General features: G+C 34.7%; 1 protein-coding gene across 1 annotated transcript; it reads left to right on the plus strand.

Annotated features, from left to right (window-relative positions):
- Positions 1 to 2,090: 2,090 nt before the first annotated feature.
- On the plus strand, positions 2,091 to 12,964 carry LOC122590671 (putative glucose-6-phosphate 1-epimerase). The gene is made up of 11 exons (XM_043762843.1): positions 2,091 to 2,305; positions 3,803 to 3,874; positions 4,384 to 4,440; positions 4,530 to 4,690; positions 4,812 to 4,952; positions 7,155 to 7,266; positions 7,343 to 7,442; positions 7,988 to 8,199; positions 9,271 to 9,537; positions 10,803 to 11,050; positions 11,237 to 12,964. The coding sequence occupies exons 1-8, from the start codon at positions 2,204 to 2,206 to the stop codon at positions 8,155 to 8,157; spliced, it is 915 nt and encodes a 304-aa protein (XP_043618778.1). The 5' UTR covers positions 2,091 to 2,203; the 3' UTR covers positions 8,158 to 8,199; positions 9,271 to 9,537; positions 10,803 to 11,050; positions 11,237 to 12,964.
- Positions 12,965 to 13,221: the final 257 nt, after the last annotated feature.

Below are 13,221 nucleotides of genomic sequence, written 5' to 3' on the forward strand. Positions count from 1 at the left end.
CATGGGACTTTTGAACGAAATATATAATCCTTACAACACAAAGAGATAGGATAGGTAGCTTGTTTTTTGAATGTCAGATTATGTACAAAATTCTTTTTTTGATTTTGGTGATTCTTTTTTATAGATACGACTTACTATTTAATAACTTGTATATTTTGTACGATAAAACACATTGAATGATTTGTCTGGATTATTCTGGTTATGACATTCAAATCAAAGCTTAAAGTCACTAGGGTTTTTGCATTGTCGATGAGAAAAGGTGTTCTTAATTGTGTGGATTGGTTAAAAATACTACATATTACATGTTAAAAATACTACAAAACAACTAAGACGCTGCGTACAGAGCTATACGCAGCGTACATACACGTATTAGCTAGTGGGCCAATGAGCCCGACAATACTTCAAACTATAAAGTCTTGTCATTGTAATAAAAAACTTAATTAGGATGGACCATATGGTATAAAACTTCATATTCTTTGTAAACATACATTGATATTTAGCTTACCAATAGAGTTGCTAGGGTGGGCCTTAGCCGTTCCTATGTACAATGTGGCTTGGCCACCGGTGGGAATGGGGGGTTCGTATTTGTGTGCAATAATGTAATGTGTATGTTATTATTATTATTATTACTATTATTATATTATATTTATATCCTCTTTATTATATATGTTTTAAAATATGTTTTAAAGATGAAAATGAAATTATTTTATAAAAGTGTAACAAAAGGTTAATCTTGTCTTTTGACATAATATAATTTATATTTGAATTCCTTCAACTGAATTTCATTGTATTTTGTTAACCCAACACAACACACATTTTAAACTTTCACATTCTAATTCCTATAAATACCTATTTCTTTAACGAGGCGCGTAACACGACCATGGCAAAAAGTGTAACCCGACCAGACAGTATTAGCGGTGACGTCGCCGCTAATGCTGCGGACCCCATCTGACGCACATTAGTTACTTTTGACCGTTGACAAGACCTTTGACTAAGATGTCACCGCTAATGCTAAAACCTATTTTTCTTTTAAACCAACCGCGGAACCCAAACCAGACGATTCAAACAAAAAAACCCCACATCCGGCCACCCCAATTTTCTCTGCATATTCCGGCCATCAACCCATTTTCCGCCCATCACCCTCTCTATCAAGAATCAGGCCACCCCCACCTTCTTTTTGGTGACGAAATTCCGGCCACCCGCTTCCGGTTTTTGCCCATCAAGTCTAGTTTGTCATTGTTTTTACTTGAGTATCTTGCACCCGATTTATTCATTGTATTGTGAATCCGTTTGTGTGAAGAAAAGAAGGAACAAATAAGAAAAGTGTTGAGATTTAATTTTCACAAACGGATTTTTGTTTAGAAAGTTTAACTGAGTAAGAGAGAAATCAAAGAAATTGTTTCGAATTTTGTTTGAGAGAAAGAGTGTGATACATATTTTTTTTAAATGGTCGTTGTTGTTTAATGTGCAAAAACTTGTTTTAATTTACAAGATAAAGTCATCTCGTGAATGATAATGAAAACTTGTTGTGAGATGAGCACAATATCACGCATGTTATAAATTTGTAACATCTGTCAAACTTTTTGATGGTCAAATTCATTTCCTTCAATAAAATAAGTTGGTTGCAAGCTATAACAAGGAACAAGATCACATGAAGTGTGTTGCTTTTCAAGAAAAGTTGGTCAAATTCAGTACTATTATATCTTGGGAGAAAATAATCTCAAATGTCACGTCATTAGCGGCGACGTCGTAAGCATTAGCGGTGAAATCGCCGCTAATGTCTATGACGTGACATCTTGGGATCGGACGATGTCAGTCATTATTGCAGGCATGTCAGGTTCGCCACGTCATCAGCATTAGCAGCAACGTCACCGTTAATGTCCTGATCGAGTTACCCTATTTCTGATCGTGTTAGCTGTGTTTCTTTAAATGATTGCAATTTTTTAAAAAACATTCTCCGACTACCCTGAGAAGATTTAAAAAATAGTACTCGTAATAAAAATCACGGACTAGATCGGACGGTTACCAACCTAACTCTATATTTGGGAAAAACTCGCGCGTCACACATTTTTCTTTCACACACACTCTCTCTTCCTCTCTCACTCTCACTAATGTGACTGTGTGTTACACACAGTAGACTGAAGCATATATAGAGATTCACATTGAGACCTTTATAGTAAAATCAATTCAGAAAAAGAGAGATATGTCAACATCATCCGTTGCTAAAGATGCTGTTGAGTTTACTACCGGCATCAATGGCTTTGAAACCGTCATTCTCCATCAAAAACCTCACACTTCTGTTCAGGTATCTACACTAACTCCCATTCTTCACTCTATATCTATACCTGTATATATATAATATATATATTTATATATACACATGCTGTAATTGTTGGTGAATATTATGTGATCGCATTGCTAATCGATTTGATATATTCATATCGCAAGTGATATAGACCACAAAACTGTTTGTTTTCGTTTAATTAGGTTTTATATGTTGTTACATGCCATCGGATTCTCGCGATATAGGAATTTATGAACATTTATTGCTCTATTCAGAGAATATTTTGTAGTATGTGTATTTTTATTGTATTGTGGAGTAGTTTGCTGGTGGATTTTGTTTCAGCATATCGCTGATTGATTCGATATAGTTGTAGTTTGCATGATATAGATTATGAAACCGTCAATTTAGTTTTAGGTTAGATTTTTGGTTATCTGCAACCGGAATCTAGGTATATTCTATGAAGATTAGTTGCTCTATTGGATTAGAACTTTTTAGGCTACACTTGCGTATTTTATACGCGGTTTTTGCGACAGCATATGTTGAGATGGCCTTAAGTTGTTTGATGTTATAGTATACATATAACTTGCACATAGAATGTATCTGTAAACTACAAGTTTGATCTCGTTTATCGAACCAGAATTTTGAGTAGCAATTTTCTAGAAGCGAGTGATAAGTGCAGCGGTGTGGCGATAATTGTTTGCAGAAACAGTTTACAAGAATTTACTTCAGAGTTGCTAGTTTATTAAAGAAGTAGAACAACGTATCTGTTTTAAACATATTTGGTTTCTGACAAATTAGAACATCTTTTAGGCTTATTTATTACAGGTACACTGGGCCTTATTATGTAATTTAGTTTTCAACCATACTTATGATTGGTTTGTTAATGATCTTTTCTGTTGTCAGTTTAGTCCATAAAGAGGGGGACAAGTTAGAATGTTATAACCATCTTTTTATATGATAAATTACTGTCAGGTGGTCACTTTTTATCTGAGTTAGCGATCTTTACAAAGTTATGCAGAGGTAGGCGCTCGAGTCACTATCTAGCATTTAAATCATAGAAATGTGGTTTTTAAGCCATATTCATTATAAATATTATAAATATATAGAGTATAATAGTCAGTAGATCATGTTTATATATGAGAATTAAGAATCTAAATATATATGTACAATTACTATTCGATACCACTAGTTTCATTGTTCCAGCAATGTAGATGGTTATATATAGTTGGGAAAAATTATGCGTTGAAGACGTAATTAAAAAGCTTGTTGTTTCCTCTTGTTATCTTTTTTGAACACTTTTTGACATACTCTTGCTGCTCCTAATCTTTCATGGTCAGTCAGCTCCAATAGGACAAGTAACTATTTGTAAAATTCCATCTAATTGTAGTTCTCTATGATTATGGTGAATGTATAATCATGCAAGCTGGTCTTATCTGTATCTTTGTTGGCTTAGTCTAACTTTCATCATATCTGAAGGCTTTGCATCTTTGATGGCCTTTAACCTTTCTATTTTTGCAGGTATATCTGTATGGAGCTCATGTGACATCTTGGAAAAATGAGCGAGAAGAATTGCTTTTTGTCAGTAGCAAGGTACCAATTATTCACAAATTCTATCTATGATGAATGCCTTAATACTCCTATCTATACTACTAAAGGTAATGGGATTACTGGTACTCTGAACTTTTTATCTGGCACTTAGCTTCATTAGGAAATTTGTTGTACCATCTCCATTTTCTTAGCTCAACAGATCTGCAAATGCCATGAATATTAGAATCTCGGTTGTTGATTGACTTGGTTCCAATAATATGTGTTATTAGAACTACCTGTTACGACCACATATGGTTCAATATGCTATTGGCAGAAATTGTTATTAAAGCATGGGATATAGATGTGTTGAATTTCCTGGTTTTGTTTTGGTCAACTTATCCTCAGCTTTATTTTGCGGGAAGGTAGAACGTTAGACTGCATCCAAAATTCTGTAATTCTTGGTAAAGTGGATTGAGAGGGGTCTATTCTATTGTTGGTTTTGAATTGTATACTGCGAATACCCCTTTGCATTGGTGTCTTGCTCAATAGTCCATAAATATATGTGTTTGCAGGCAATCTTTGCTCCTCCAAAGAGTATACTTGGGGGTATTTCTGTATCCTTTCCTCTAGTAAGTGTCTCTATCTTTTTGCTGTTTACTTCTCTGTTTCTGGATTTGTTTAGGTCGTGGATAGTGGGACACCTTCTTCTTTCATGCAGTTCCCAGATAAAGATGCTCTTGCAGCATTTGGATTTGCTAGAAACAGAGTATGGACCATAGACTCTGGCGGCTCTTCTTATCTACCCAATGTCAATAATGAAGTTTCTGTGGATCTGTTACTGAGTCCCACTGAGAAGGATTTGAAGATATGGCCTCACAGGTATATAGATCTTTGCTTACATTGTATGTTATGTACTTTATGCTTTTACTATCTCGTATGCTATTTATGCTTTCTGTATGTTTTATTGCTGCATAGTTCCAACCCCTTATATCATTTGCAGGTTTGAGTATCGGCTGAGGGTTGCTGTAAGACCTGGAGGAGAATTAGTGTTGACATCTCGGATCAGAAATACCAACCCTGATGGAAAGTCATTTATGTTCGCATTTGCCTGTCCAGCCTATTTTTCTGTTTCAGATATCAAGTTATTTTTTCATCATATATATTGATATTCAGGTGTAGATTTAGTGTATTTGCTGATATTTACTTATTATTATTGATTCATTTTGTGCGAAAAATTTTATTCACTAGCAAGAATTCTAAATGTTCTTCATGAGTTTTGTGTTACACTATTGCTTGGGTAGACTTTTTTTTTCTTTTTCTGGGTAATGGGATACCCCAATGATTTTATAACTACACATAAATAAGGTTCAGTACAAGAAACGTGACAGAGTATCACATTCGTTTATATATGGCATACCATATATATTACAAGCATTAAGCAAACAATAAACACTGTTACTTCCAAACTGATAAGTAACAATTACTAGGAAGTAGGGCAAGGTAGTCTCCAATTTGTGACAACAGCACCACCAGAACTAAGTAGCTGCTACCATATCATCTTCCAATGCATTAAGTAGCTGCTACCATTGCTTGGGTAGACTTTGTACATAGAAAATGTTGTTCAACATGTAGTTACGATAAAACAAGCTCATGTTACTACCGTGGTATATTGGTGGTTCGGATATTTATTTCTAATGAGTTCTTATTGATTTATGGAAAATAACTTGGCTGCAGGCTTATGCAGCTACCTTTGCTGCATGCCAGTTGATTAACTACACTCTTTTTCACTAAAACCTTGTTCCAGTGTCATTGGAATTCAAGTGTCAAAGTGAGATTTCTAAATATGTTATTGCACTATAAAACAGCTAATTCCACCATGCGATAAGGCATCATCAGCAAAGCTACACATTCACATTCCCACTTTCAGAAGTCAATACCCAACCACAAACCCATTCTCAGTTTCTAACTCTTATTTTTATGCAAAAGTGTACAACATATATATAAGAAATGTGTACAGAAAATGTTTGATGATAAAACGTGTGAAGGAAAAACTTGGTTAGTTCATGGACAGGTTAAAGTTGTTGCATAGATAGGCACTTATGAAGCCAAGTTTTTCTCTTTGAGATGAGACTTTTACTTTAGCTATATCCAAAGGATGGCTATTAAGATACTAATTACTGAATTATCTCTTATTTTGCTATGTGGAAAATACAAATCCAAGTCAGTTGTATTGTATGATATACAATATAATTGGTAACCTCACTTCATTTTTAATCATACCTGATTTCAAGTTTGCTCCAAAAGTGAATCAATATTATCATATAATGACTCTTTGCTATCTCTAAGAGTAAGTGAAAGTATTAGCTCTGCTATGTTTGTATATCACACTTCCAAGTATATCTCATTGACACCTTATTGTGTGAAGATACAGCTAAAAAATATCCGTAATATGTAATCGTTTCATTTAAGGATTTTTGGGCATTTGTGTAAACTTTTAACTTTCATTGAGCAGTTTCAGGTTTTGGATCAAAGCTGTAATGGGGTGAAATTGTAAAGATGAATCTCTTTTGAGTATGAAACTACATTTTTGTTGAGTTGAAGAGATACAATTCTTTTAGCCTTAGACAGTTTACAGTTCTAAGTTTTCATCATAAGTTAGTTTGGTCTTGGCCTATCTGGAGCATATACGTTTAGTGACACTCTTCACAAAATTGGGTAGTGACACTATTCGCCACATTGGGTTCTGTATACTTCCGCGGATGTAGTGCAAGGGATACATATTCTTTATGCTCGAGTTTCATACTTTACTTTTTAGTAAATTTGAAGAAGAGAATTGCTTTTAAGAAGCCTTTATAGATCTGGAATTACAAAGTTTATACGTAGCATGCTGGTGTTACACACAGGTTTGTGCATTGGGTTAAACCACACTTGACTCACTGAAATTCCTGTTGTCCGGAAAGCCCTGTTTTGTCTAGTACTAGTAAATGTAATCCTGAAAATATACCAGTGGCTGTGTTTATGTATGGGGACCCTGCTCTTTCTACAGTTATTTTTTAGGCTGTGAATCAAGTACGACAATAATGATTCAGCTTAACATAGTATCTCAAAAGGAAAATTAGATGTTTATGTCCAAGTTGATCTTGTTGATGCCGGTAGATGATATTAATTTGGAGCTGACCTTATCTGCATTGATATGAAGCAATTATCTGGCCCTCCTTTGCTAATTCCTTGAACTGTTTAAACTCCCATTCAATGCTCGTTTTGGATCATTGGTTGTCAACTATCTGGCGGGATCAGTGGTTATCTGTTTCTAAAGGAAACATCTTACTATTTATCCCTCCAGTGATGTTCGAGTGGAAGGATTGGAGACACTTGATTACCTTGACAATATGAAGAACGAAGAAAGATGTACAGATCAAGGGGATGCATTAGCCTTTGAATCCCTTGAATCGGAGGTAATGTTCTTGCCTCTTATCTCACTTTAATTATGTTGCCATGGTTAAGCTTATGTAGTATCAATTGTTTACCCAGATTGACATGACATATCTGAGCACACCAACAAAGATTAAGATTCGGGATCATAAAAAGAGGCGAACACTTGTCATTCAGAAAGATGGGCTTCCTGATGCTGGTGCGATTATGCATTTTCGTATAAGATTTTTTGTTTGATTGTTCCAGATGTCCAGGTTCTAAATTTTTTGAAATTTGAACTCATAACATGTTTCCGTATTAAGGAATAATCTGCAAAATGAAAGTTCTTTCATGTGCATGGGTATATCCTTGAGCATGGCCTTTGAGCCCATAAGGGCCATAGCTTTCTGTATTTGATTTTTTATTTTGTTTCAGACTTTCAGTTTTCTTGTGTATTTTGCATTTAGAGGAATGTTTGTGTTCTGCTCTATTATTGTCATCCACCATCTGACAAAACTGCAATTACCTGTTTGCAGACTTGCAGTTAATCTTTCCAACCAAAATTTCCTTTCTGTTCATAGACAATTTATTAATGACTTGCTGAAGAATATCAATTCAGAATTAACCTAGTTTTCAAAATAGTCGTGTTCAGTATTACTTGGTGAATGTGAATTCACATATCTGCATAAGTAACTAAACTGTGTTAATTATTTTCACATTTCTGCATAATTAGTAACGACATTTTGTTTTTGGCTCTTTTGTTAGTTGTGTGGAATCCATGGGATAAGAATGCAACAAATATGGCTGGTTTTGGAAAGAATGAGTACAGACACATGCTTTGTGTGGGGGCAGCAAGAATGGAAAATCCAGTTACGTTGAAGCCTGGTGAGGAATGGACAGTAAAGCTACAACTGTCGGCTGCTAATTTGAGCTAATGCAGTAGTTGAGAAACATATGCTGATCAATATAATGTACAGGTATGTTTGCTGATTTTTACTAACTTATGTCAATTGAGAATGCTTTGGTTCTAGCATTATCAAATCCTGTGTTACAAAGTGGTTGATGTGTGTGCATGTGCATGTGCATCATCCTAGTTTCTCTGGGTTTTTTTTTTTCTTACCACAGTCCACGTTATTGTGGGGGTTCTGTTTTGATGGACAGAAGTGTGATTTGAGTGAGATGGAATTGGTTATGTGTAGATGTGGCAATTCCATGCCCGCTTTTTAATAGCAGATCAATTTGTGCTGTGATTTTTTAATGACATGTCAAATGGGTAAAATAGTAAAACTTTGCAATACAGAAAACTATTCAAATGTATAGTTACTGCCAAAATTGCCTCAAGTGTATTATAGTAGTTAAAGCTGCAATCTATCCAGTTGTTTTGTTTATTAAAAGTTGCTTTGAGTTTTTGACCAGAGTACTAGACTTTTTTTAGAGACCACTCAAGTATTTATCTGATATAATTCTTACCATTTTTGGTCAAAAACTCAAAGCAATATGCTAAGTTTAGGTTTATCGAGAAGAAAACAATTTTAACCCATTACACATCAACACCTCATCAAATGTTTCTTAGTATTTTCATAATTTGTCAACACAATTTCGTCATCCGGTATATTTTTTTGCCATATTTGACACAAGCGAATCTAGATACGTAGTTGGATGGCCTCTACAGTTGCTTTAGTACTTACATAGCCGTACTTAAAAAAATATTAATTTTTGGGTTGCCTCCGCATACATTTTCCCCATTAGTATTTTGATTCTATATATAAAAAAAACAATGGCAAATAAGTGGGACACATCGTGCCAACCTGACTTGTATTGAGTGTTGTAAAGTTAGTTTGTGAGCTCATATTTTGACTTAAGTTGTTTTTATGCAACAAACAGACAAGCATAGTTTCTGTTTCAGTGTTAAGATCAATTTGATAATTGGCTGACTTTACAATATGACTATGCAATTCAGTTTTAGTGAAGATAAACTAATAAGTAATTAAATGTCCCTGATTTGTAACTTTTTGTCTATCCGACCTAATGACACTCTTATGCTGCAGGTTTTTCATAAAAGCAAGGTTCTTAGCAACTCTTCTGGGATTCCTATTTTCTTGTGTAAAGTTTTCATTGCATTGGTAAGACTGGTTGAGCTTTTTCTCAGCAGAGAACTTGTCAAAAAGACTGTTGGTTTACTAGAAACTATTGAATGGCGATACTAATCGAATAATCAGCAAGAAAGCATAAAGAGATGGTTGAAAAGATTACTTATGTTGTGGTTTGGTAGAGCAATACAATATGATGAAAAATACGTACTACATGAGAAGCAGGTTGTTTTCTGCTCTTCATATATGTGATACCCTTGTTTCACCAATTGCTATGCATTTTGTGTTGTTCGTTGGATATGTTTGATAAACAAAGTGTAAGCACATGGTATAATACTATTAGAGAAACCTCTAAAATCATAAACACTGTTGTGCAAAACTTCCTGCAAACTTGATAAGAAACGGCCACTAGTTTTCAGTATAATGAGCATGCATAGATTATTGGTAGCATGATGAAATTAATGAATATACTCTCGACTAGAGATATAATACGTTGTTCTAGATGTAGTGGATATACCCTTAAATCTAGTGGGACCAATACATTATCTGAGAGATACAATGAACTTCTTGTTTGTTGTGAAATGTTAATTGGATATATAATCCATATAAATTACTTAAGTATTCGATTAGTGTTAAGACTTGGTTGGTTTTGTATCATGAAAATCAAACAAAAGTACAAAACTTAAAGTTGGGTAGTTATGAAGTTTGCCTTATTGAAATACCTTTTAACAAGCATTTTATTTGGTACTAATTTGACCTTTCAGTCAGCACCTGCTCAGCAATGTGTAAGGATAGGACATTAGCCTCAGATATAATAAAGTTGCTGTTAGAAATTGGTATATCAGCCGAGTAATGGGGATGATTAAATTAACTCAGATTGGTGATCCTAAGAATAAGCTTCATATTGATTATTAATAATAAGTCAGTATTAGTTTCCTAGCACATTAAACTCCCTTATTGGTGCTATCTCCATCTGTGACCTAGTGGTAATCTAGGCCTAACCGTAAAGGTTATGGAGATGTTAACTAGTTATTGGATGGTGACACAACTAAAATGACATAATGTTCGTATAATATGAAAACTCTACCTACAATTCCACGTGTGTAATCTACTTAGTATAGGACTAATTCATGTCACAAAAGACATCATAGAACTTGTACATCAATATTTCACAAAAATAACTATTTTTTGTTGTAGTCTATATGATTCATATATAGAAGTGATGTAACTATGGTTAACAAAATACTATACAAGACAGCAAGTTAATGCCTGATTGTTTAGGTTGGTGCTTCTAATATAAATGTAAAATAACTATTAGTTTCTGGAATGGTTACATATCTCACTAGTACAAATACAGAATCTTATGCAAAAACTAATACATTTTTATGCAATTCCCTCTTTTTTTGTAAACTTATATTCATATGCGTTCCTTATGCATAGTGTTTTCTAGAAAGGTATTATAGATAATAACGTCAACATTTTAATCACAGGGGTTGCGTTGAATATCAAGGAATGGGCTTAAGCTTAACATGCCGCCTCCTTCTTACTTAACCCGCACTATATGTGTGACACCCAAAAGGTAAAACCTTTATTGTAACACTCTTTTGCAGGGTTGGTGCTGACGTTTAAGCTTGTTCGTGATGGTGTAACCATGAATGGGCGTAACAACCACCTCCCTCCCACTCAACCTGGGCATCATGTGTGTGTGAATGTAAATCGTAATGTTTCTAATTATATGGTAGGTCGTTTTTGTTCATTCGTTTACGTCTGTATGTTTTGTTCAAGAACACAAACGGACATGAACAAGCCAATTTTCTTAATGAACGAATACGAACACAATTTTTTGTTCATCTGTTCATGGAACGTTTGTTAAGTTAAATGGAACGACACCAACAAGGCCTTGTTTTGTTTGTTTTGTTTACAGGCCTACACCTCACGTGGATCAGAAATCCAGTAATATCAATCGAGTCTAGCCTGCTTGCACCTGTTTGAGATCCACACTTTAGAGAACAGTTGAACTTGAGGAAAGATGTCTTGTGCCTTATTAGCCTTCGGGCATTAGAAAGAGCATGAACTATTTGGTTCTGCCACTTCTAAACACCCATAACCCTGCCATCAAAGATTTGATGTGTCCAGAAGTGGCGACACAGAATAATGACCGTTACAACAACAGGAGACGTCTGAAATAACAACCACCTTTAACGAAGTCCTCATATCCAGGTGTTTACGTTTCATACAAATTATCGTTTTGATCAATTGTTCTCATATGTATACCCAAAAAGAAATGTTTTGGGTTTTTACAGGATTGCATCTCTACTTTTGATTTTGTGGTATGACGGTAACCCCACTTTAGCCACCTCTGTTGAGATGGCAAATAAACCCCTCTCTTCGCAATCATCCAACAAGGTCTTGGAGCCAGACAAATAACCAGCCCTCCACATTGTAAGGTTTTCCTTCTCTCTCAAGCATTACAGACATTGTTCTTCCTCAAAAAGCTTTCCAGGTATGCATTTCCTCAAAAGCGTCATTGATACTCATTAGACAAGGCAGATACATTTCCCCTTTTCACATGCAGTTTGAATTATAAATAACCGAAGATGGCACTTTAGCAATTTTAAGTTCTATGCAGTATAAATTTTAAAATTATAAGGATTGTTCTCTCTTCAGACATTCCACCATCTTATCCTTTCTTTTTTCTTAACGTTCAACAACCTGATTTTGTGATATATAAAATTAGATGTGGGAATTTTGACCCATTCACTTACAAGGGGTTCATTTGGGATGTTCATCAGGCCCAATAAAAATAACTCATAGGAATTGGTCAAATGGGTTGAAAGTTTCTGAAGTAAAACTTTTTTCTGTCTTAGTTGCAATTGTTAGTGATTTTGTGTAATTACGTGACAAGTTAATTATTAGTAAAATTATTAGATGTTAGAAACAGTGTTGTGAGCTGATCAAACCCGTAAAAGATTACTCATTTTGAAGTAGACCCATTTGATGCATTACCCAACCCGCCTGACCACCGATTTTGCCACCTCCTACTTAAAGAGACTTAAACTCATGGTTTAGGGGTTATAGAGTCTATTTGTCACAAGGTCAAACCCTTTACTTCCTTATTGATCAACATATACTTGAATTCCATGGTTTATTCTAGGGCTAAGTGCGCCAATATGTATCCCGAAATTTCAAACTTGCTATTGTATGTTTACGATTTTCAGCGGTTGCTGTTATATGCATCTCACCTTTTATTACTTGTAAACCAGCCACGTTGGCAAAAACTAAGAAAGTTCGATACAATCAAAGGAAGTTTGGAAGTTGAATATGTACAATAACAAATTGTGCCAAGTGTGTATATTCTAACTGCAGTTTCTTTGTTGGGACTTATGGTACAGGTTATTATTTTAAATGACATCATTGTTGGTATGTGCGCTGCTATGTATGGCCTCCATTTAGCGAGACCAACATTTGGATTAGAATCTGACTCATATTTTGTTTTCGGTTTTCTTTAGTAGTATGATGGCAACTTTTGGTTTATATTACTTGCAACTTTGGAGATGGTGTGTGTGGGCGTGTGAAATGTATATGCAGCTACCAACACGTATGTATGTAGAATTGAACAAGCAGTAAAATCTTATTGTTTTCGTACATTCAATTGACTTGTGTTCTTTTTATGGTAAAAAGTTTGGAACAAGTCATGTCTTTTAAACAAACTAGGAAAAGTTTAATAGGATAACCCATTGATTTTTATTGTTAAAGATTGAAACCACGTATGTATTGATGGTAATGATGTTTGATCTCATATTGATGTTTTATCTGTATGGTAATATATTTAAAAATTTGAATGAATATACATTAATCCGTCTCATTCAGTGAATATGGGTATTGGGGTATCGATGGATGCAATTCTTT

Source organism: Erigeron canadensis, chromosome 3 (genome assembly GCF_010389155.1).
Source record: "Erigeron canadensis isolate Cc75 chromosome 3, C_canadensis_v1, whole genome shotgun sequence".
Classification (NCBI taxonomy): Eukaryota; Viridiplantae; Streptophyta; class Magnoliopsida; order Asterales; family Asteraceae; genus Erigeron; species Erigeron canadensis.

What these genes read in the sequence shown, in the direction of transcription:
- LOC122590671 (XM_043762843.1), top strand. Translation starts at nt 2,204, where the DNA reads ATGTCAACATCATCCGTTGCTAAAGATGCTGTTGAGTTTACTACCGGC. An exon ending in AACCTCACACTTCTGTTCAG is followed by an intron (nt 2,306 to 3,802) that starts GTATCTACACTA and finishes CTATTTTTGCAG; the next exon opens with GTATATCTGTATGGAGCTCA. An exon ending in TTTCTGTATCCTTTCCTCTA is followed by an intron (nt 4,441 to 4,529) that starts GTAAGTGTCTCT and finishes TCTTTCATGCAG; the next exon opens with TTCCCAGATAAAGATGCTCT.